Genomic DNA, 24,572 nt, shown 5'->3' with positions numbered 1-24,572 from the left:
ACTGAGACCTCACTTCCGCTTTTACCACAGCCTTATTTGCATATAAGCCTAAATTGGGCCCAGCGCGCATGCGCATATACGTCACTCGCCATACGCCTTCGCTTACTTGGGGCGAGTCTCTCAAACCGGAAATAGTGTTAGGGTTGAGTGGTTCGCTATGAAGATGTGTCTTGATGATCAGTTATATCTTAGGTTTATGAGCGATAGCTATGCCTTTTCTCCAATAAATTGTTTACAAAACTACATGCATTGCTTCTGTGTCTCAGTTAATTTAAGAACACTAGCAGGCTTCCAAAACATTGAAATATAAGTATAACCAAGTAAGACAGGAAGTGATTTTTTTATTTAACATTTGTCTTGGTCTACGTACCGCTCGAGTGTTTCACAATATTCAACAGTTACTTGGCACGAGAATTGCGCCGTGCACATTCACGAACCGAGGTAGTTCTCGTGTACTGTCGCGCGGGGGCGACATTCATTCATAAAATTAAAATCGAGCGTCTGCTACCACGTATGGGAAGGACTAAGGAGGTACGAAATCGAATTATTTTCTTTAAGCTCAATTCTAAGATACGTGAGCTATTTGGTTCCAGTATATGTTCAAGAGGTCTACAAAGGAGTGGTCAGAGTTGCTGCCTTTGGACCCCTGAGTAAGGTACTTGCCCCAAAACTGCTCCAATAACAAAATTACCCAGCTGTATTAATTTAAGGTAAATAATTGGAAAGTAATTTAACGTCGTAAGTGGAGAAAAGCGTCACGTCAGCTAAATTAATAAATTTAAGTAATTAAAAGCAGGGCAGGAGCGCTCTGATTAGTGGATGGAGGTGTGAATGTACTGCGAACGGCCCTCTGCTCTCCAGAACATTCCAGAAAGGCTCAGTTCATAGCGCTCAGTGACCTTCATCTCGTGACCTCCCGTTTCCGGTGCAGGCTTCAGATCTGATGCTGTCATGATTTTTGAATGACTTGTGTTTCCCTGCTATACATACTTTAGCAGTTTTTTTTTTTCCTGCAAATTGGGCACACCAAGTACTGAAGTGGTTATGGTTTGAGCTCTTTTATGTGTGTAACACACACACTGTCTGAAACCACTTGTCCCCAGCAGGGGGACACCAGTTCATCACAGGGCATCCCAAGCAGGACTCCAACCCCAGACCCACCAGAAAGCAGGACCCGGCCAAACCCACCGCGCCACAGTACCCCCACACCTATGTAACACATATTTGAAATGAATATTTTGACTAATATGACAGATTTCATAGCTACCTTCGCAATTCTGGTTTAGTTACCTCGGTCTGATACTCTCTTTTACCTCTTATTTCCAGTATTTTGTTCTTTCTCTGTAACTGTATATTAGAATGAAATTGAATTAAATATGAGATAACCATATAAGACATCTGGTTAACTCAGAGTATCGCTTTCAATAAACTAACTGAAAAGTGTTTGCTAAAGGAATAAGTGTACACTTAAACAGAATATCTCCTGTGTGGCCTTCCTGCTACTGCCATCAAACTTCTACAGCTGATACAGAACGCTGCTGCATGAGTTGTGTTTGATTTGCCGAAGCGTTCGCACGTATTTCCTCTACTCATTTCTCTGCACTGGCTTCCTATAGCTGCCCGGATCAAATTCAAGACCCCGGTTATAGCCTACAAATGCATCAATAGAACTGCTTCCAGCTATCTACAGGACTTGACCAACCGCTACACCCCAGCCAGACCCCTTCTTTCGTCAATTTGCTTGGTAGTCCCACACACGAAAAGTAAAGCATGGAGGTTCTTGGTTCTGGCTCCGTTCTGGTGGAATGACCTCCCCCTCTCACTCAGAACTGCTGAAACTCTGTCTACATTCAAGAAGGGTCTGAAAACGCATCTTTTCTGGATCCACTTCGCACAAGATCTCTCCAGCTCATGTATGGTGTAAATGTTCATGCACCGTAACTTCATGAGCATCACCAGATACGCCTTTGTACAGCTGCTACTCCGACATTGTATGTGATTGTTTGTGTATCTTATTATAAAAAAAAATTGATAAGAGGTTATCAGGATTCATCTATCCTGCATTTTAAGCACTTACTCGAGCGATGAATATCCGTGCATCAAGTGGAAGGTAACAAACTAGGTTTAGTTAAGAGTCACATGTCTGCAGCCATGTCTCTTTCTCTCAATGTAATGCACAAATTGTATTTTTGCTGAGCTGTACGTCTCTTTGGAGAAAAGCGTCTGATAAATCAATAAATGTACATGTAAATGTAGACATTACACATTTGTAAGGAGTACTAATATTGAAATAACAGATTTCAGGATGATTGCCAAGAAACAAATATGAAAGGTCTTCCGGCGCTTTACAAACTTCATGATTGGTTGTTAAAAATATGCACTCTTACAAATTTTGATGATGCCTCTTTGGGAGCACATTTCTGTAGCTGTAGCCTCTGATGGGAGCACAGCTATAGACCATATATCAGGATATGAAATTCTTCTCTTCTGAAGCATTTCCAAATGTCAGCTTTTGAATCCCCAGCTGCAAATGATCAGTCAGAGAGTTCAAAGAAGCGAATTGAGCTGAGCAAAGCAACTGCCTTCGACGTAAGTGAGCCCAGCACTCCCACTGAACCTCGGTGTTTCTCCCCATATACATGATCTGAGCACATAATTTATGTTCAAATCTCACCAAATTCATGTTTTTGTAAACTGACTATAATATGCACCTTTGACAATCAGGGCTTCCTGCACTAACAAAAAGAGATTGAATCAGATAACAGTGCTACTACTATCATAATTTGTTTCCAATCAACTTCCACAGTTTTATGTTTAAACCCATTGATCCATGTATATTTCATAAAGCAATTACACATCTGGTGACCAAACGTAGTGAACAGCTTAAGGGTGCAGCGAAACAACCGCAGTGGCGCCCGGTTATACAAAGACATCAATCCTTATTTGTACACTTTGACTAGGATCAGTTGGCCATAGTTCATCAGTAGGCCTACCTGTGACACGTGTGAAGTCTAAATTACAACAAACGAATAAACAAATCAGTAAACATTGTCCTGCTTTATTCTTAGGAAAGGGGTTTTGATGAAAATACTGCACTGGTACATCTCTTTTACAGTACAGAACAGTATATTTTCTACACTGCTTGAAGACTCATTTTGTTGTCTTCTGATCATGTCGCCGTGTGTCCAAAACATACTTTTCACTTTAAAAATCCACTACATTTGCATATACTGTATTCATTTCGCAGACTTATTCTTCAAAGTGATGCACAACTAAGAGTGAACAAAAGTGCATGTCACCGACAGACGGGGTAGCGATGCAGACACACCATTCACGACGTTCGGTCACACGTTACACAAATATATGGAACTGACTTGGAGTACAACTCCTTAACATTTAAACAGATATGCGGTGCAGCTTTCTGGAGCTGTTAGGTGGTCGAGAGAGAAGTGTCTTGAATTCTGGCAGGGATTCAGCAGTTCTGAGGGACAAATATGTCTGAGTAACAGAGAGAGTGTGTTTCACTGATGTATGGATGAGTGACCCATTGTAAGTAATGTATCTAGCAGTGTAAGTTACCCTGGTGAAAAAGATGTGCGGGCTGATAACACTACTTAGAGTTCAGGAAGTCGCTTTGAGAAAAGCGTCTGCTAAATAAATAAATGTAAATGTAAGTAGAGTTCATTTCGCCACATTGGAACCAAAAGCTAGAAGTTTCAGGCTTTTGATAATAGACCTCCTGTGTCGCGGGATCACCAAACGTCCAGTCGTGATGGCTAAAAAGATTGCAGATGGTTAGGGAGCAACTGCAACGTAAGCTCCCCAAAGGCCCATTTGTTGAACATATGGGGCGTTTGCCTTCTCGCTCGAGAACTCGTCCTCGTCCAAAGCCCGCCTTTAACACTCGTCCGTCGCGCGCGGCCGCATGGCTCCCAGCGCAAACGCCATTGGACGGATGTTGGTGACGGGGGGGTTGGAGGGGGGAATGGTCTTGCGCGCTCCCGTTAATCCATGCAGCGGCGCTGAAGTGACAGTGTGTCGTCTGCGCTCGTCTCGGCCGGAGGGGGAACAGCGCGGCGGGTCCCGGCGAAAACACTGACAAGTGTGTGTGTGCGCGCGCGCTACACGAAGGAAACAGCGCAGGCAAAGGCAGCAGCATGAGCTCTCGCGGCGGCTCCCTTTCGTACACACTCTCGGCGCTCTGTTTACTGCTGTGTGCCGTTCGCGCAGTGTCTGGTAAGTTCTTTCAAACCGCACAACTCGGTCCGGTACAGTTAGGCGCGCGCACACACACACAGGAACGAATAACTCGTCGTCTCTGCGAACGTCCGGCGGTGATTGATGTTTACTCATACTGCCGTTTTCTTTGTGGTACATAGGTTCTGTGTTAACTACCCAACACGTCCAATGTTTTAACACTTACTTTCGAACATTTTTTGTCTTCGTTTCCTCTCCGAATTCACTGACTCTGTGTCAAATTCTGTTGAACTAATCAGTCAGAGTGACCGTTCGACATTCACATTGTGACACACAGCACATCATGATGTAAAGTTGGAATAGTACAATATTTCTGTGGGGAAATGTTTGAATTTGAAAATACTGTGAAAATTTCTGTTTTTACTGCTCAGTCGACTGTTAGTTTGGTCAATAAGAGTGACTATTACTTCGTATTCCCTGCCAGATGAGACTCGAATGTTCCACTGTGTTACTGTAAACGTCTGGGTTGGGAAGTGGGGTGGGGGTGGGGGTGGGGGTGGGGGTGGGGGGGGTCCTGTCCTTTTTTGTCCTTGTTTGTCCCTTTTCCCCCATCATCATTATCTGAATGAGTGCCATGAACAGGACCACCTGCTTCTCACTGTTAGTGTTACACTCCATCTAACAGACATTAAGACAGACAGACAGGTGGACAGGGACAGACATAAAGATACAATGAGACAGAGACAAAGAGAGAGATGGACAGACAGCCAAACTGAGCAATATTTGTCGAACCTGGTCAGTTGAACTACAGCTTTGGAAAAGTTTAAAAAAAAAAAAAAAAGTGTTCTGTTCTGATGATAGAATTAAACTTGACTAACTTAAGTCACTTTGTTTGTCTGGGTCACTGAACAGTCCCTCGGATTGGCGAATGGAAGAAAACATCAAACGAAACAGAAAGCTGAATTCCGCCAGGGAAATCAGTGTATGCGCTGTCTGGTATAGTTCTGCACATGCCAAAATGATATAGCTTTAGCAAGGCACTGTGTTTGTAACTAGGACATTCACATGTCATTCCCTTCCTTTGCTTTACCTGTTTTTGCTATGATTTTATGTTGCAAAAACGTATCTGAGATAGTAAGATAGTTTTGTCTTGAGTCCAGCGGTTTCTATCACATCTCCACTAAAAGAACTTGGACATCTCTAGTACAAGGTCAGACGCTGGGGACGTGTAGTGCCCTGATATTGAGCAAATGTTGTACAATAGGCTTACAGTTCTTATAATGAGCTGCCTGCTTAAGGAGATTACAGCTCTTTGTAAGGGGGCCACATGCACATCTCAAATGAGATATGGAGTCCTCAAATCGTTGACCATTTACCATATTGAGAGGCTGTCTGGCAGTTGACTTTGTCCTTGGATAGCAAACTCTTATTACAGTCATTTTCAGCTGCATCGAGTCTTCGGGCCTCAGAACTTCAGGGCTTCCTTTATGTTTGAGAACATTTGCTGTGGCTTCAAAGTGCCAAGAGTCTTTCCTTAACAAGCACTGCTGGCTTTAAGATGATATTTTCTGCATTTTGGCACGTTGAGGTTTGACTTTATGCTTTGCTTCAGTAGTGTCATGGTGGGGTTGTGGGGCTTTGATATGTTGTGATCCAGCAAGTAGGGAATCACTCTTGAAGTCTTAAGGCTGCAAATTAGATTTCTGACTGGTACTGTACCTGAAATTTTTAGTGTCCATAGAGACACAGAGGAATAAAGTGTGAAAAGAGACAAGTGGTTCACACGTAGATCTGCCATAGGTCTACCATACTATTATCAAGTCAGCAAAGTAAAACAAAGTGTTCCAGGTTACAATTTCTGAACGCGTACCTGTTTATTACAAATGTGTGTTTAATTATAATTTTATATCATACTTAATGTGCCTGAAAGCTAAAAATTGACTTCTGTCTTGGTGAATTCAGTCTGGTGTTGCATTTAAATTCCGTTCCATAACACTAATGCTGAAACGATTTCCCTAGTTTATTTTTAGTGGCAGAATAGCTTTGCTGCGCTGGAGTTGTGCCAGAAGATCCCTGAAGTCTTGCCTAGAGCTATTCCTCTATGCGGTTTTCCTGGCCCGTTTGCCACTTGAATAGATCTGCATTTGATTTGGTCCCTATCTCTGCTTCTGGACTGTTTAGATATGTTAGTGGTATGGAAGGTAATGGGTGTCCATCTCTATAAGCATCATTCCAAACAGTGGTGGCGCTTCTGATGTGAGATTTGTCATTGCTTTAATCTCAAGCTTAAAGGCATACTATTCTTACATAAATCCATTTGCAACACACTGTATTAGTATGACTTCTGTAGGATGGCACCATAAAGATTTTCAGTCCTGGTGCAATCTTTCACATAGGAACACAGTGGTTTTTTGATGTTGCTCATAAGGCAGCGGTTCTTATTCTCCTTGGAGGTTCCTGGATGGGGTTTAGGTGATCTGTGACGTGCAGGTTTGCTTTGAGAATAACACTAAATCATATTTAAAATCAAAATAAAAATATAACCATCTTTCTGTGATTATGTCCGAAGATAAGCTGAATGCAGTACTTTCCTGGAATTTATCTATGGACAAATTTCTGTGAGGGGTTCTTTGCTGTCATCAGATTTTCTAAGGGAGAAAAGTTAAACATCTTGTGATCTAAGGTTTAGTTTACAAACCTGTGTTCATTCAAGATCACTTGACTCACAGGGTGATAGTAATATGTCTTGTGCAATTACTAGCATCAGTACCAATAGTTACAATATCAATACATTCATCTGTTATTAAGTAACTGCTTGTCTGTTGCAAGGTGGTGGTCTGGAGCGTATTGTAGAAGTTTTGGGGTGAGGCAGGGCACATAAACACACACGTCCTATAGGCAAATTAGTCACCAATTCACCTGAAAGATATTTCTTTGGACTCTGGGATGAAACCAGAGCACTTGAGGGAAGCCCGCTCAAACGTGGTAACAGCATTCCAACTCCACACAGACTGAGATGGATTCCAGCTGACCTCTGTTTCAAAATTACTCTCAGAGAATACATGTAAATTAAATTCTTTCCAGCTCTGAAGTAATGTGGTTTTAGCAGGAAAATAAAATTTCGAAGTTGATTTTTAGTGGATTTGCATAATTGTACCAGATTTTTTATTCTTACATTTAATTTAAAAAAATCTGTAATAAATTAAAGCCATTTTGATTATCTGTCCCCTTGTTGTATAGTTTGGGTATTGTCATTTTTCTAGAATTTTTTTTCTTGTTATTTAAATATGTACTTTAATTCAACATAACAGACAAAGTACTAAGGTCTGGACCTCCAGTGTCCTTACTATAGGGTTAGACATGCTTGTTCTATATCCTGATTGGAACAGTGAAAGAAGCCTTAACAGTATGATGAGTGTGTACATATGGTGTTGAATGGAAGATTAATTAAGTGCCTTCTGTCCCCTTTTCCAGGCTGTCATGATAAAAACTGCGAGATGGACAGGAACTACTTACCAACTTCCTAACACAATTTAGTGTAATATTCTGTATGCTTTTTAATACATAAACAACAGTAAGATATATTATATGTGCAGTTACAGCATGACATTTATTTAATATCTTTACTCATGCTTATCCCTTCTCCATAGCAACTTGCAATGTTCAGTTTGTATAATATTGATTTACCCGTTCAGTATTACAGTATTTTTACTGTGTCATCCCAAGGTTGATATCTTCATCAGGGTACTACAGTAGTTATAGGATTCAAACCTTCTGATTGCAAAGCAGTGCCCCAGTTACTACTGCACCCGTTGCTTAGTAATCAGTTTTGAGAATTTTTGAAATATGGTGATTTACCGCAATAATTTCTGGTTGTACTATATAAATAGATGAAGAAAACTATTTTTGTTTCTACCTAAAATATCATAGAGCATCTTCAGTGAGTAAACTTAGGTACTGTACTCGGCTTTTATTAAGAACGACACATTTCTGCCACATTTTTTCATTATGCTTTTCTTTCAACCACTAAAAGGGAAGTTTGCTGGTTTCTCTTCATGCCAAAGCATGCCACTGACTATCCAATCCTGGTTTTCCTGTATGTTTTTATTAAGGCCTGTTTTGAAAAGCCACACCCTGAATAGCCTCTGCTCAGATTTTTTGGATGATTCTGAGGCAAGGACTGTATGGGATGCACAACTTTCACCACTGTCCTCTCAAAATAAGTGAATAAATAAAAATGAGAACTGAAATCAGAGACTTACCAGATGTTTTCTCTTTGTGAGACTATTTGCGTGCATGTATTCTGTGTTGTAAGAGTTTGGAGCCTGGCAGAAATAAGCTCGTTGATAGACATGAGCTCTAACTGTGTATCTTTTTCTGGAATGGCACTTGTTTTACTTATGGTCATACATGAATGTAATTTGCATGCATCTAAAACTTTGGGTTTTTCTTTATGTTAGTCTAACTTTTTCAGTAGTTTTCCATATCAGTCATTCAAATTCTTATGTAGGTTTTTGCATGGAAAGTGTGAAAATGAATATCAGCTGTTGCGTTCATAGTTTGCCAACCTTGTGGAAACATTTTTGAGCAACCCCTAAAAATATACCTTGTAGGTATTGTCTACATGTGAAAATATGCCTTCTAAAGTTTTTAAATGAAAACTTGTCAAAAATTTTACATTTTCTTGTTTTTGAGATAGGAATCTTTTATTACAATATGAAGTCTACACAATAATATATAAGCAGGTATGTTATATTTTGTCAATACTGTTAAAATATTATAGCCACATCTTTGTGAATACAAAATTGCTCCAAAATATTTGCCACATTAATTGTTCAATTAAGAGACTGGGGCAAAAACAGATTTGTCACTCCCTCTGTGTCCTTAAGCACTCATCTAGCTTGCAGCCATGGCACTTCAGATCCTCCCTCAAAACACAGCGTATAAGGCTAAGAAGGGCAGGCCCTGAACAGGACAGCAGTCTATTGCAGGGTAGCCACACATGTGCACGCTACTACAATTCAGAGTGAACGAAACACCTGAAAGATGCTTAGAGACTGTGGGGGGAAACCAGAGTATCTGGAGGAATGCTACAGACATGAGAACATGCAAACTCCACACAGAGTAAGCTCTATTAAAATCGGAGCCCAAACAGCCGAGGCACTGTGAGGTGGCAGCACTACCCGCTGTACCCCTATATTGCCCCTCTGGAACATTGTGTAATGGGTAAAAACATATGGAGTCCTTTTAAGTGAAAGAACTTAGTTGTATTTATCACTATTGTGTGCCAACAGTCCGTGTTATAGCATCCACACATAACAGGGTTGTCCTCAACAAATGCTATAATGTTGCGTATTCACCTAAAGGAGTGGGTATAGGTGGCCACATGGATAGGATAATGGCATGGAAAAGCAGGTTTTCCAAATTGAACTAAAAACTAATTCAGGATGTGATTTATTTGAAGCAGAGGCATCCAAGACATCAGAAATGGCACAGTTTGCACTTTTCCAGAAGCGCAAAGTAATCTTATTCTCCCTGGCAGCTTTCTTAAGTGTTCCAGTTTCTGTTTCTTCAGCCCAGCAGCCTCTTGTATCAGTGCTAATTGTTCCATTAAGCAGAGGCAACTTATTTTCATTATTCAGAATTGGGATGGGGTGAGTATTGATGAGCTGTTTGTCAAAGACAAACTCAGCCTAAATCATGAGTCTCCCTCCTGTCAGCTTGTTATGTATTTACTCCAGACAGATTCTGTGCCCCAGTTAGTAGATAACAGTAATTTCACATTTTCACTACACTAATACCCACCTTTCTCTCTTCTTAGGAGATTACTGTGAGGTTAACTACTGCCACAATGGCGGCACCTGTGTAACTGGGGTGGGAGAGGAACCCTTCATTTGTATCTGCGCAGAGGGCTTCACAGGCGACACCTGCAATGCTACAGAGAGCGGTAATGATGGATAGTACCTGAAGTTGGTCCTCTGCTTAAGGGGACAATTAACCACCAATGGCTGGTTGCTCAGTCTGTATCTAGTGGCAGTTTTACACATTTTAGCATATTGCCTTGTGCTAGGTTTTGTAACTTTCCACTGGTAAACAGCGGTGCTAACTTGTTTGATTTCTTCTTAGGGCCCTGCAACCCGAACCCCTGCAAAAACGATGCTATGTGTGAGGTCATCAGCCAGTCGCGACGAGGGGATGTCTTCAATGAGTATGTCTGCAAGTGCCTACCAGGATTTGAAGGCGTACACTGCCAGAACAGTAAGACCTATTGGCCTAAAATAGCATTCCAAAGGTGGCTTTGGATACTCCCGTGTCACAGTTGTGATGCAACGTGTTACTAGCATAAGTGCTTTATAAATATGGTCTTATGTGCTCTTCCAATTCTCATGAAATCATTGTTTTTATGAGTTGTTTGGAGTTTTAGTTATAGATGGCTTCATTCTGTAAAATTTCTGTGTTCATAGCAGGGTTGACTCTAATATACTGTAAATGGTGGAGATGTAGAAGGTTCTTTAGAAATATACGGTGCGGTTTGTTTTGTAGTTCAGATTATACAGAAGCACCCTTTGTTCTTGTTTGTGCTGCTGTTTAGCTTACGGTCCATCTTTCAGAATCTAGCAGTCAGCAGAATTTGTCCTCCTGGCTCATGTTCCAAAAAAAGATAAAAATATGGTCAGATACTCTGACTGCAGTACATCATTTTCTGCTTTGATGCAGGATGAAACTGCACAGAAAAGATGTAGTCTGAGTGGTTCTGCATCATTAGTAAAATGCTGCTGGAGTCTGACTTTCATGGATGTTGGTTATTGTTTTTAAAAAGCCCATGACTATCATCTTGATTTATTTGATTTTTCAGGGTTAGGTAGCACGGTTAGTAGAGCTGTTGCCTTGCAGTAGAAGGGCCTGGGTTTGAATCCCCATTCCTGTTATAGTGCCCTTGAGAAAAGTACTTACCCTAAATTGATCCAGTAAATCTTACCCAGCTGTTTGAATTTGTAAGTATTTGTAAATTGCTTGGCATAGTACAAATAATTTAACATGCGTCTTTTATAGGTTGCCTTTGACAAAAGCCTCAGCTAAATGAAGAGCAGCTGGTAGGGTAGTGGTTGGACCTGCTGCTTTTACATTTTACATACATACATTCATTCATTTAGCAGATGCTTTTCTCCAAAGCAACTTTCAACAAACTCTATGTAGTGTTACAGCCCACACCTTATTCACCAAGGTGACTTACACTGCTGGTACTGTACGCTACTTACAGTGGGTCAGTCATCCGTACATCAGTGGAACTTTCTCTCTATCACTCAAACACTGTGGGACAACCTGAAGATTTTCTCCAAGGAGACACGCACATGTACAGACACAGACAAACAGTAATCTAGAGACAGACACTGGTTCGGCGTCAGCACCTTCTGGGTGCAGCCACTCCCTTTCCCATTAAGAGGATTGGCCCATGACTAAAACCACCACATCCTCCGCCTCTCCGACCACACTCACATAAACACCACATTACAGGAGCTTTTTAATCTCCTTAACCGAGGTCACAGTTGTTGTTGAAGGAGAAGGCCCGTGGTACCAAACTCCGTCTGCATCTCCCCACATTATTGCTGGGAACGTAGGGACATGGCAGAGAGGTGAAACGGGATGCCACAACGAAGACCCATTGGACAAGGTTGCTGGACAACAGGGACAAACAGATGATAAAGGATTGTCTAAGCTCTAGTGAGCGACAATATTCCACTGGTGCTGGTATCGATCTGGGGAGTGATTAGACTGATTAGGCCAACCCTGTCTGGCCTCTGAATTCAGCCAAATTAATAGGGACGGTGCCACTTGCACACAGCACATGCACGTGGCCTTGAATAAATGATGCTGTTCAGTATCCTTTGCGTTTCATGGGGTTTTGTGTGTTTTCTCCAGAATGCCAGTCAAGCAATACTTGCAACATGCTGCTAAACTCAAAATACATACCTATGTGTGGGACAACAATGAAGGGCAAGATAAATGAGTTACAGACACAGTCTACCACTGCTTGTCCCAAGCGGGGTCGCAGCGAACCGGAGCCTAAGCAGCAACAAAGCACGCAAGGCTGGAGGGGGAGGGGACACACTTGGGACAGGATGGCAGTCCTTCTTAAGGCACCCCAAGCAGGGCTCGAACCTCAGACCCACAACGAGCAGGCACAGGCCAAACTCACCATGCTACTGCGAAAATTACACTGTGAAGCAATCTAGCACAGGTCAGGAAAAGAGACTGAGCACTTAAGTAGTGACTATTTTTCCTACTATATAATGGCAACAAGGTCCAACGTGCCCCCAGAAAGTCAAAGAGCAATATGGGAGCAGGTGAGAACAAGGCTCTGGCCAGCTGTAAGGGGCCTTGCGACCATATAGAAAATGCATGGCTAATTGTCTGGAAGGTTTCCCAATGGCACCACAGTACACAGAAACACAGAAAGGCATTCTTGGCAAAGGCATACCAATGCCCTGGCTGTCCCCGACATCCAGGCTTCCAGATGACAACCGCACAGGGGCCCTGCTTCATGAGGTGGTACACAGACACCCCTTTGTGCCACGCGAGGGGAGAGATGCTCCTCGGAAAGCACGCCACCACTATTCAGCATTGTTCCTGCGCCTCACCAAGTTCAACCTTACAAACCTACATCGCCATTGACAAACAATTATTGCTTTGTGAGATGGTCAGCAAAAACTCAAAAAAGCAAGCAACAGTCAGATGGAAAGAATGATTTTATGTGCTATGCCATTATACCAGCCGACTCGGTGCCCTGCAGCAGAAGTGGTGCCTGTACGCTCACATCAATATTTAATAGAGACTTCATACCAGCTTTATCCTGCCAGCAGTGAGTCACACTCTCACCGACTCATGCAAATAAAGGCCTGGAGTCATGACAATCGCAGGCCTCTCCAGGACAAAGGACCACAAGCCTCTGCCGTGTCCCACCCAAAGCCGTTTCATACGGAACATCTCATACATCCCCTCTGGGCCAGTCGAGAACTCCAAACCATTGTAGCACTGGGGCGGTGACTAATACCTACAGAATGGCATGGTGCGGTCGCAAAATAATAATCATTGCCAAGTCAAGCTTAGTCATAAAACACAAAAGGACAGAAATTGTATATGGCAGGCAAAAACTGTGTGTATCACTTCCATTAAGTAACCTCAGAGTTTCAAACTGCTACGATGTAAGGAAGGTCTGAGTTCAGTTCACTCTAAATGCTCTCGATGGAAAATGCTGGGGAGTGCTGTACTGCTCCTTGGCGCAGCACTCCAGGGTAGTCGGGAAACGCCTTGCGTGTCACTGCCTGTGTGAGGGCCAGTCAGTCTCGGGGGCCAATTACAGGGTGCAGCTGCTCTGCTTCTGGAGAGCTGGAAGTGTTCATCTGAGCTGAACTCTTGGGGAGAGTAGGGGGCCTTAATTGTTTCACCTGAACAGATGAATTTGCTGCTGGGACTGTGCTGCATTCTCATATAAAAGGGGAACTTAAAATACATTTACTTTTATTCATTTAGTTGACTTGTTTCCCCAAAGGAACTTATTAAGCTGCTTGCAATTATTTACCCATTTATACAGTTGGGTAGTTTTAAGTGGCGAAATTCAGGGTAAATAACTTAATGAAGGTTATTACAGCTGGAGTGGGATTTGAACCTGTGAACTTTGAGTCCAAAGGGTGGCACAGCGAGCAGTGCTGCTGACTCTCAGTGCCTGGGTGATATGACATGATGTCGGTTTGATCCTGCTCAGTCTGTGTGGAGTTTTAATGTTCTCACTGTGTCTGTGTGAGTTTCCTCCAGGTGCTCTGGTTTCCTCCCCAAGTCCAAAGACATGCTGTTCAGTTTGACTCTCATGAATTATGGCTATCGTCTCCGTTCTTAAAAGTGCATTGCTCCAGAGTGAAACAAAATTTGCTTTTAGATTAAACACTGAGTCATTCCTCTGTTCTGTTCATTGTCATTAAATAAAGCGGTCATTGGCTGCAGCACTTAAGTACTTTAACTGGCACGCTTCATGGAATTAAAAGGATTTTGTGTGGTAGATCATTCTGTTGCTTTCAATACTTGTTTTGATGTCAAAGAATTTTCTAGCACAAAAGGAAATGCTATGTAAATTAAAAAAAAAACCACTTGATCTGCATGACATATTTTGTTCTTTCTGTGTTTGTTCTATGTTTGTACACTTTGGGAGGAAACCATATGCTTCACATATGTTGAAGACTATTTCGCCACCTGCTGGACAGTTCAAGACAGTGCAGCACTGCAAATCTCGAGCAAGAGGAAAGCTGTCTTTATAAAGTCAATAGTGTACCCTATTGCATGACTGCTTTGCTTTAAAATAAGGACATAATCCCTAAAAGCTTATCGTAATTAAACATTTTTGTTTTAACTAAAGAAAAAACTAGCAAATATTACCTATGCACTCTTATGTAAAGCATGATTTTAAAAACTGGATATGGATGGGGTAGTGTACAGGGTCGTGGTTTACACCTGTCTGCCTTTTTCCTCTGGTGGAAACTGTCATGATACAACACACTGAGGAATCTACATTTACTTTTATTCATTTAGCAGACCATTTTCTCCAAAGTGACTTACATCTCAGAGAACAATACCAGTTAGGGCATTACATGAACAGAAGGCAAGATTTGGATGCAGACACGTGATTCTAGAATACAGTCCATTTGTCACATAACACCATATGAACCAGTATACGTTACATGAGCAGATGCATAAATGTTTTTCCATTATTTGAATGATTAAATGTAATCAACACACACACATATATTGAGCATACAGGAGATCAATCTAACTGTAGAGATATGAATCTGAGTACAAGATGTTGCCTGGCAACCTGTAGTCTACGGTAATCTGCTGGACAGCTACACTCTGTGGTAGACACCTACATGCTAAACGCATGTTTACACAAGTTCAGCCCACACACAGCCCATATATCAGGATGCATATGTAATAATGCTCATTACCATAAAAGTACAAGTAAACTTTTTCTTAGCAGGTTTTCTTCTTTTTTCCATTGTTTTCTATTACCAGACATTTACATCTCTTGCTGTTTTGAAATATAATAATGAATAGTTCTTGAAATTCGTATGTTAAATGATCACTAGTATGCACCATGGTCTTTGGAGAAACGACATTTTGTTCCTCTGTATACAAACTATATAGAGGAATGACAATAAAAAGAACTTGAGTTTGGGTAGAACTGGCTGGATTGGCTCTGTTGCGCTGAGCTTCAAAGGGTTGTTTAATTCTGTCCGTGGTCGTCTGCCCATTTGTTGACATGTGTTTTGCTCTTGCCTTCCCAGCTGCGTGACGATGGTTCTATCACAAACTGAACTGTCGAGTCCCCCATCCCTCTGTTTATACCAGAACACTGACTACACCTTTTTCTCTGCCCCCACTGGCCCGATCATACCTGACTGAGGGGAGGAGGGGGCATGCAGGAAGCATGGCTATGGGTGGCAAGTGAATACACAGATTTGGTGAAATGAGGCCCTAAAGGCTGACCTGTCTTAAATGAGCCCTCATGCTCGACAGCAGTTGAATGATGCCTTCTTCATGTATACTTATGTTAAACTGATAAGTTCATCTGTGGCTCCCATTAAAAGTTCTCATTGTCCATTGCTGGTTTGCTGATATAGGCATAACAACTGAGGCACAATCACCAAAACCTTTACCCAGGATACCGTCTGTAAGCATGTAAGCATGACTGCTGTACCATCTGCGAGTCACCTTGGAAAAATCATCAGCTAATTAAAGAGCAGCAATAGTTATTTCCAGGGAATAAAGGAGTATGTTTGTTGGAATACACCAGGGGCCATCTATGTTTAAGGCTCGACATTATGGTGTGTTTGTTGCAAAATGTGCACACTGGTTCTTTTAAAAGAAAACACTGTTCTTGCACTTTGAGAGCACCTTATGAGAGCCTTTGACTGTCTGTGTTCCTTTGCAGATGTGAATGACTGTGTTGACCAGCCTTGCAAGAATGGAGGGATTTGTCGAGATCTGGATGGAGATTATACCTGCAAGTGTCCCTCACCTTATGTGGGGAAGCACTGTCAGCTACGTGAGTGTTAACTGTTCCTCTGGCATGATGTATCTGTCAGCATCCAGTGATCCTGTCTCAGAAGGTCTGTTGGAGACTTAAGTATAGCCGGTGAATGTTAAGTGTGAAAGCACTAGGGGATTCTGTGGTGTGTTTTTGTTTCTTGCTGAAATGAACAATAATCCCTGGTGCAGTGTTGGCCGTGTTGTTGAGGAGAGCAATCTGTCTGTATGGAAGGAGATCAAGCGAAAAATTCTGGTGGACCACAGTTACCAAAGTTACTGCTACAATTGAGAGATGCTGTTGAAGGGAATTTATCATGTTCTGGACAGATATCCAGTTTGGATGTTTCAGTCTCTCTTGAAGAAGAATAACAGTTATGTACTGTTGGGGGATGAAGTCTGTCTGTGCTGTAATTCCCAGTGTCACTGTAGTAAAGGATGAGCAGGTCTCAGCTGATTTTCCTATTCAATTAGTGATAAATAAACAAAATGTGAGCCGTTCACACAGTGGGTTCAGTATGTAAGGTTTCTGTCTCTGTTCCAGGTTGCATCTCCCTGCTGGGTATGGAGGGTGGTGGCATCGCTGAGTCCCAAATCAAGGCCTCTTCTGTGCACTACGGTGTCCTGGGCCTTCAGCGCTGGGGCCCTGAACTGGCCCGACTCAACAACCAGGGCATTGTCAACGCCTGGACCTCGGCCACTCACGACAAGAACCCTTGGATAGAGGTGGGCAGGCTACCTAAGAAAATACACACTTGTTTACGTCACCAATTATGCCACACACACAGTTCGCCATGGGCGGTAATGGTGTTAGCTGTAAAAAGTAAAAATACTCATTAATTTTAAGTGTAATGTTGAGATTGTTTGTTTCCCTGAGAGTATGTGAGGCGTTTAAAGGTGCTATCTCTTTTTGTTATGCAGATCAACTTGCAGAGAAAGATGCGTTTGACTGGAATCATTACCCAGGGGGCCAGCCGCATGGGAATCGCCGAGTTCATCAAGGCCTTCAAGGTGGCCTCCAGCTTTGATGGCCAGACCTACACCACGTACAGACTGGAGGGCCAGAAGAAAGACCAGGTGAGACCGGTTCATGCCGCTGATAATGAGCTAGAAACACCAGGAATTCTTTAATCATGGATCATCCCCATTGAATTATAATTTAATTTGTTTTAAGTTGAAGAGATTTTCTTTGCTGCACAGGTGTGGGTTTGTTTTGTTTAAATACAGGTGTGTGTTTATGGCACAACAGTGGTGGAAATGCTGACCTGTTTTTGCATTTGCCATTTGCCAGGTTTTTGTTGGGAATGTAGACAATGACAGTACCAAGACCAATATGTTTGATCCGCCCATCACCGCGCAGTACATCCGCATCATTCCTGTCGTCTGTCGCAAGGCCTGCACCCTGCGTATGGAGCTGGTGGGCTGCGAGCTCAATGGTAAAGACTCACTTATTCAGCAGGGAGTGGACACACACTCATATGCAAACGCGCGTGCGCACACACACACACACACACACACACACACACACACACACACACACACACACACACACACATACACACACACACACACACACACACACACACACAAAAAATGAACACGTCATTTGAGATTCAGAATGTTGATGGATTTGCCAGGACAGACAATCGACGGTGAGATATGGGAACTATCTTCAGATGCGATCACAGTCACAGATGCCGTTTACCTTGAGGTGTTCTGCAGGGTATTTATTTTTAAGTGAGTGTTTTGTTTAATTTAAAAGAGAGAAGCAGCTCTAAATCTTACACCACGATGTGGAGATATATGTATCTATTTATGTATATGGTAGGACCCCCGTATCCGCTGTTTCGGTGACCATGGTTTCACTTAACCGCAGTTGACCGTGGTCTGAAAAAATTAAATAGAAAAGTCAAGATGTGTTTGACTTGAATCATTACCCAGACACCCAGCCATATGGGAACTGCGGAGTTCATCAATCTATAATGTATGGTGTGTGTATATATATGCTAGGTCAATAACTAGTAGAATCTAACCATATATAGTAGTTATATAGTAGCAGGTATAGTTCCATTATAGTAATGGAACTCTTCTTTCTTTTATCTGGAATTGAATCAGTTCATTCAATTTGTAATGCAGTTAGTCAAGTCGCTGTTGGCTGGGAGAGAATTTGGGTTAGGATTTTGAGAGTATTGACAATGGGAAGGTTGAGCACTATGAAGCCTTGTAGCAAATGGTTGACAGTTTTGTGTGGATGAAGAGAGCTTCCATTCAGGCAAAATTTGGGCAACAGTGATGTTTTCGAATAGAATGAAGGGCTGGCACTGTTTTTTGGAGGGAATTGCCAGCATTGCACAGCAGGATCAGTAAGGCTACTCTGTTTGTGAGCAGGAACATATTTATTTACGTTGACTTCTTCAACAGAGGCATGAATAAGTTTAAATGCTCACTCTTCATAACATGCTCAACTAAATTTTTCACCATGTATTACTTCAGAAATGCACCATAACCAATGACATCACTAATTTTTCCACCTTTTCACCAATGATCTTATGATAAAGGGGGTTGGTTTTCAGTAAGAAAAGAAAATTTGTCATTATTTTTGTGTATGTTTTTTTTTAAACACTTTATAACCATTCTAACGTGCTCTGTATTCAGTGACAAAAATGGCACTTTTTATTGAATTCAAAATCACCATATGTAGAATTTATGATCTTGTGGTTCTGGCCACTGGACAAATAACATCAAAATTTATTTACCCTCTGGCAGTCAGAGATTGAGTGATGTTCAGAGCACAGAGAATCGTATGCATATTGCTGCCTTGCACATTTCATGGTGTGTGCAGTGGGAGCTGCTTTCCGTAAGTGGCCCTGCTCTCACACGTGAGTGTGCTTCCCTACGCACCGTGCCCTCCTGTTTTCTGCAGCTCCGCCAAGTATGCCAGTGGCTTACCTGCATGCCTCTCACTGCATGTCCACTCACTGCCTTGTGTCTTCCATTTTTGCTTGTTGGTTTGTTTGGCCTGCGCCCATGCCTCGCCGTGTGTCTATCATCCTCTCTTCACTGTCTTGTTCACAGTGTATTTAAACACGGCAGGTTGCTCTGAGCCTCTGGGCATGAAATCCCGTCTGATCTCAGACGAGCAGCTCTCGGCCTCCAGTGCCTTCCGTACCTGGGGTATTGATGCTTTCACATGGCATCCTCATTATGCTCGCCTTGACAAGCAGGGCAAGACCAATGCCTGGACAGCGGCGAGCAACAACCGCTCTGAGTGGCTTCAGGTAAGCTTTCCGCCAACAGCCCCTTCCCTCCATCTCACAGCTGACCTACTACGGTCTGAGGCCTGTTTCAGTGAGCTGATGGGAGCTGACCAGAGCACTATGTGTGAAGGAGTGGTCAAGCACAGTCATTAACCTGCTTTTTAATAGGTGGACCTGCAGACACCCAAACGAGTCACAGGCATCATCACCCAGGGAGCCAAGGACTTTGGAAATGTGCAGTTTGTGTCTGCCTTTAAAGTGGCATACAGTAATGATGGACATTCCTGGACTGTGTTCAAGGATGAGAACACCAAGTCAGAGAAGGTCAGTGTCAGCGCATCTTCTCTTCAGCCCTTTCATGGTCTGACCTGAAACTGTCAGTTTCTTTAGTTTGCATGTGTTGGGAAATGTTAGTAGAACCTCTACCAGTGTCGTTCAGAATAAAAAACTTGTGTAAAACAGTGTTGTGTTCTTCCCGCCATTACTATGGGAATAACCATGGGCTTTGCCTTCCATGAGGTCTACCTCTGCAGCATGTCAGTATGTCTTGTGGTGTACAGTTTATTCTGTTGTGCAGCTTTTAGGGGGACAGGCATATGCTCACCTCTGTGTAAATGCAGGCTGATGTTGAGTTTTGCACAGCTCAGAGGCACAAGCAAATGTTTAATTACATTTTGAGGATTGGAAGTTGTCTTAGATCAGCTGCTTTTCAAAGCAGGTGGCCTTCGTTGGCTATGCTCCAGTGAGACCGAACATTAGACTGTGATTTGTGGAGTTGGTGCGTTTTCCAGCATTTGATGATATGTATGGAGGTGTGGTATTGCCTAATTGGGGTGGTTGGGTTTGTGGAGTTGCTGTATTTGTTGAGGGTGATAGGCATCTAATGTGTATTGAAGGGGGTGGGTCTGAGACACTAGGCCTCACTGTTAAGCCTGTCTGAGGTGTCGTGGGCCTAATTCAATGAAATGCTGATGAAGGGAGGTGCTCACTTGACAACCTCAATGAAATACCCATGTTGACACCCTGTGGTTGAGGTGATTGTTGGTGGAGGAAATTAAGCTGCTTGGTCTTGAGTCATGGAGATGTATGATGGCAATGCTGGGTGTTATTTCTCTGTGACTTCGTGGTGAAGTCGGTTGGGTTGGGTCCTTGTGTGCAGTAATAATATGCACATGAGGTATAACATCTTGTCCTGTGTATGTTGAATGGAGTAATAACCTTTTGACCCTGATCCAGCCTCATTCATTTGTCCCATTGAAATCTCCAAAGGCTTTCAAGAATAACGAAACCCGTTGGGCTTCCATTAATCCCTCTTTTTGAATCCAGATAAGGACAGCTGAGACGAGCAACACAACAGTGGTGGTTTAATTAATTTATACAGATGTTTCCTTTTGGTTTTACGCTAATGTAGCCATCACCTGAAAATATAAAACAATAAGATCCAAACATCTGCGTTCTCCCAGTGTGACACACAGTTGGAATGGGCTCAGATTGGTACTGTCTATCACTGCTGACCATTGAGTGGCACCACTTAGCACCAAATGAAAGAATGCAATCTTTTAGTTAAATGACAGGTCCTATTACATCCCTGTCTTGCTCTTGTGCTTATGCTTACCACTCACCCTCCTCACTTCTCTGAAAGGATGCAAAGTGCTCTAAATTCCACTGTGACACATGAAACAGGTGATGGGTGATGTGGGTCAGACTGAAACCGTGCTCTGAGTTGTACAGTATAAGCTGTAAGATGAGCTCCTCGGTAGCCTTATGTAAAGCTCGTGTTCATTATTAAAAGATAGTAACAAAGACCCAGCATAAAGGTGTTTTAATGTTACTGTGTGAACACAGTCTGCATATGTTTAAATTCTTGGCTCTTGTCATGTTGCAGAGAGTTTTTGCCTTTGCTCCATTTGCCTTATGTTCTTACTGTGGTCCATTTAATTGAACTGTTTGTTTTCCAGATTTTCCAAGGCAACATAGACAACAATGTGCATAAAAAGAATGTGTTTGATCCACCCTTCTATGCCCGATTTGTGCGCATTCTTCCATGGGAATGGGAAGAGCGCATCACGCTGCGCATGGAACTCTTGGGCTGTGATGAATAGACCTGCGTGCTCCATGGGGACCCAGCCTGTGTCAGCCCCTTCCCTTAAGCTCCGCCTACCTGCCGTACCTGCACTGCCTTGTCCACAACTATAGGGGGCAGCAACACTCCTGGTTCCACAAGCCTCAAAGAAAATGAACGCTGAATATTCCCTGAACTTCAAGTTACCCTCATTGAGTCATAACAGTAATTTAGTAATTCCAGAAAATTAATGTTTAATTAGAAGCATGCAGTGAATATTGTTACCTTATGCTGTTGGCAGTTTGACCTAATTTGGGCATAATTGTAGCTAGCTTTTTTCTTTTTTTGTAGTGCTCTGTTTTGTTTTAAGTGTTTTTCCTGTTTGTTGCTATTTAAACAGTCAAGGTCATATCTTTGGTATAAGTAATGAGAATTTTAGCTTTTACATATGAAAAGGCAAAAGCAAATGATTTTAATATGATGGAATATTTTAAAAGTCCAAAGTCCTGGTTTAGAGATACCAGATGGTTGCACTCAGGTTTGCAGGAGTCCACTGATACCCCCCCTTATAAAAGTCTTATTCAGCCCTAACTGGAGATGAAAGGCTGAATAATACTGGTAAATCTTATCATTGTGATTTCAACAAACAGTGGTGTCTTTTTTTCCCCCTAGTGTAAACTTCCTGCTGGAACGGGTTCACAGAATCCCTCAATGGGGATAAGCTTGCTTTACTTTTCGTCAGATATTGAAGATATTATGTCCTCGGTATTGCTCTATTTCATGAAATGAAGACTTAATGGTAAACAGAGTTTGCAATAATTGGAATGTTAAATCTGTAACCATTGTGCTATTTATCAAGCATGAAAGGGTTATAGTTATTTTAAGTACATTTACCACTACAGCTAAAGAGGGAGGGGATACAATGTTCTTTAATGTATAAGAAAGTGGTTTGATGACAGAACTTTGTTACATTCTCTTCTCTCTCTCTGTCTATATTATATATGTGCATTTAGTGTATATTAAGCATCACATTGCATCCTAAGTTTATGAAGTTGTGGTGTTTGTGTGTAATTGTTGCGTGTTGGATGCGTGTGCAGAACACGTGATACAGTTCTAGAATGGCTGTGGCACTGATTTTTACAGCTTGCTCACCCACCCAAACCTCCCTACATTCTCTACATTTGTGTTGCCTCAAAAATACCAGTTCCAACAAGTTTCTGATGCGAATAACCCAGCATGATGTCATTCTGCCAGTACGTTGTTCAGCCTCACTGTGCCTGCCATCACACACCCAGCACCTGTGTTCCTTCACAGCACCACTGTGTGTGGAGACCATACGCCACCACTTCACATATATTCTGCCCCGCCCCCCCGCTCCCCTTGACAATGGTTAGAAAAGTGGAGATTTAAATTTTTATAGTGGTGGAACTGGTAAGGTTGACAGATATGCAGTATTTGTAGAATACAACATGCTTCTTAGACTTGGGCTCTGAGAGTAGACTTTGGATTTAGTCTGTCACTCCATAGTAAAGAAAGAAATGAGAAACTATCATGGTTTATGAAATGTGGGTTTGTGCAATAGACTTAGTTGAAATGGGGATTGCACTTGTAACCTTATCAGCATGTCTCAATTTCATGGTAAGGCTGTATTTTAGGTGTACATGACATAAGTGTAACACTATAGATTAATTCTGAAGAATTCTGTAAATTATTGGTTTACATTCAGCTTGATATCAAATTGATGTTTTGAAAGTGTGCATTTATTGTTTAACCCGGAGAAATTTCAGGTCTAATTTTGCAGTGTTCTCAATGTGTCTGTCAAAAATAACCTTTCAAAAACGTTCCATTGTTTCTAGTATTTAAGTTTTGATTGACTCATTAAAAACAGGGAAAAAGTGTTTTTCTTTGTATGGTTATTACTGCATAGACAAAGACTGATTGGATTTGACACTTCAGTTTTTTTGGTTTTGGGAAGTTTCCGCTAATGTTGCATATGAAATAATGTTGGGTTAAAAGTGGCTGTGAATTTAAATGATCTTGTAATGAGGAGAGTATTGGATCATGTGTACTTGAAGAAAATAACTATCCTGGTTTTCAAACAGCTTTTTGTTGGTCAGATACATATGTTTGTGTAAACCAGGTGAATTAATATGGTCACAGGCTGTAAACATCCAGGGTGGTGGGATTACCAGAGCTGTCCTTTGCAGATCTTTTCTTGTTCACAAACAGTGCTGTATCGACACTGATCTAATAACCCAGGTGTGTCAGGACTTACTACAGATGGGGGTGGGGGGGCTTGGTTGCATTTACTTTGAATCAGCTGGGGCCGAAGACATCAGGGCTTGAAGGAACAACATGTCAGCAAGCCCTGTGGCCCTGGGTTCCCATTCAGCACTTCACATTCCAGTAGATCCCCTAGACCCCGAGTAGGAAGAGCCTGGGAGCCGCAGTGGCTGCGGGACCAACAGGAAAACCCTGGTGCCACAACTGGCTCTTCCAGGAAGGATTCTTTCCTACAAAACAAAATGGCATTTTTTCGCCTAGAGTTTGTGGTCTGTAATTATATACTCTTTACACTAGTGCTGCTTGCTTTTCTGCACAACATATACTATTTGCACATCATATCACTAACATGAGCACAGCTGACAGCTATGTTAAATGACATGCAGTCTGCTTAAAAGGTTTGAAGTCATTGTTTATTCTACTATTGTAGGTCTGATGTTGTATGTCTGGTTTTACCCAATCATGTTGTATTAATAGCTTGGCATGGTCTTAGAGCAGGCTTGAGGAAATTAATCCCAGTCTCGAAGAGTCAAAGATAAGGATATCCTGTCATGCAGGGATCTAATCTTAGTTTGTTCAGTTTTCCTGTTCTTCAAACTGACTCGACATTAAAACTGGCTGGAAAAAGAATGCTTGTAGTTGTGTAGAATGACTGGTGTTCATTGAAAAATGAATACTTCTCACTATCCGTGTTTATG

The 24,572-nt window shown here is 42.1% G+C and overlaps 1 protein-coding gene across 3 annotated transcripts; it reads left to right on the top strand.

Moving 5' to 3' along the window:
• The first annotated feature begins 3,992 nt into the window (after positions 1 to 3,992).
• On the top strand, positions 3,993 to 24,487 carry mfge8b (milk fat globule EGF and factor V/VIII domain containing b). Of its 3 annotated transcripts, none has more exons than XM_018763865.2 (10): positions 3,993 to 4,236; positions 10,019 to 10,144; positions 10,324 to 10,455; positions 16,178 to 16,291; positions 16,817 to 16,998; positions 17,194 to 17,349; positions 17,564 to 17,708; positions 19,366 to 19,550; positions 19,698 to 19,853; positions 21,488 to 24,487. In XM_018763865.2, the coding sequence occupies exons 1-10, from the start codon at positions 4,158 to 4,160 to the stop codon at positions 21,629 to 21,631; spliced, it is 1,419 nt and encodes a 472-aa protein (XP_018619381.1). In that variant the 5' UTR covers positions 3,993 to 4,157; the 3' UTR covers positions 21,632 to 24,487. The 3 variants fall into 3 exon arrangements, with proteins under 3 accessions (XP_018619381.1, XP_018619380.1, XP_018619382.1); XM_018763864.2 differs by having other exon boundaries at positions 19,348 to 19,550; XM_018763866.2 differs by lacking the exon at positions 10,019 to 10,144 and having other exon boundaries at positions 19,348 to 19,550.
• The last annotated feature ends 85 nt before the right edge of the window (positions 24,488 to 24,572 follow it).

Source organism: Scleropages formosus, chromosome 11 (assembly GCF_900964775.1).
Source record: "Scleropages formosus chromosome 11, fSclFor1.1, whole genome shotgun sequence".
In the NCBI taxonomy this organism is placed as follows: domain Eukaryota; kingdom Metazoa; phylum Chordata; class Actinopteri; order Osteoglossiformes; family Osteoglossidae; genus Scleropages; species Scleropages formosus.
Note: the sequence above shows the minus strand (reverse complement) of the source record. Positions and strands in the feature narration are given on the sequence as shown.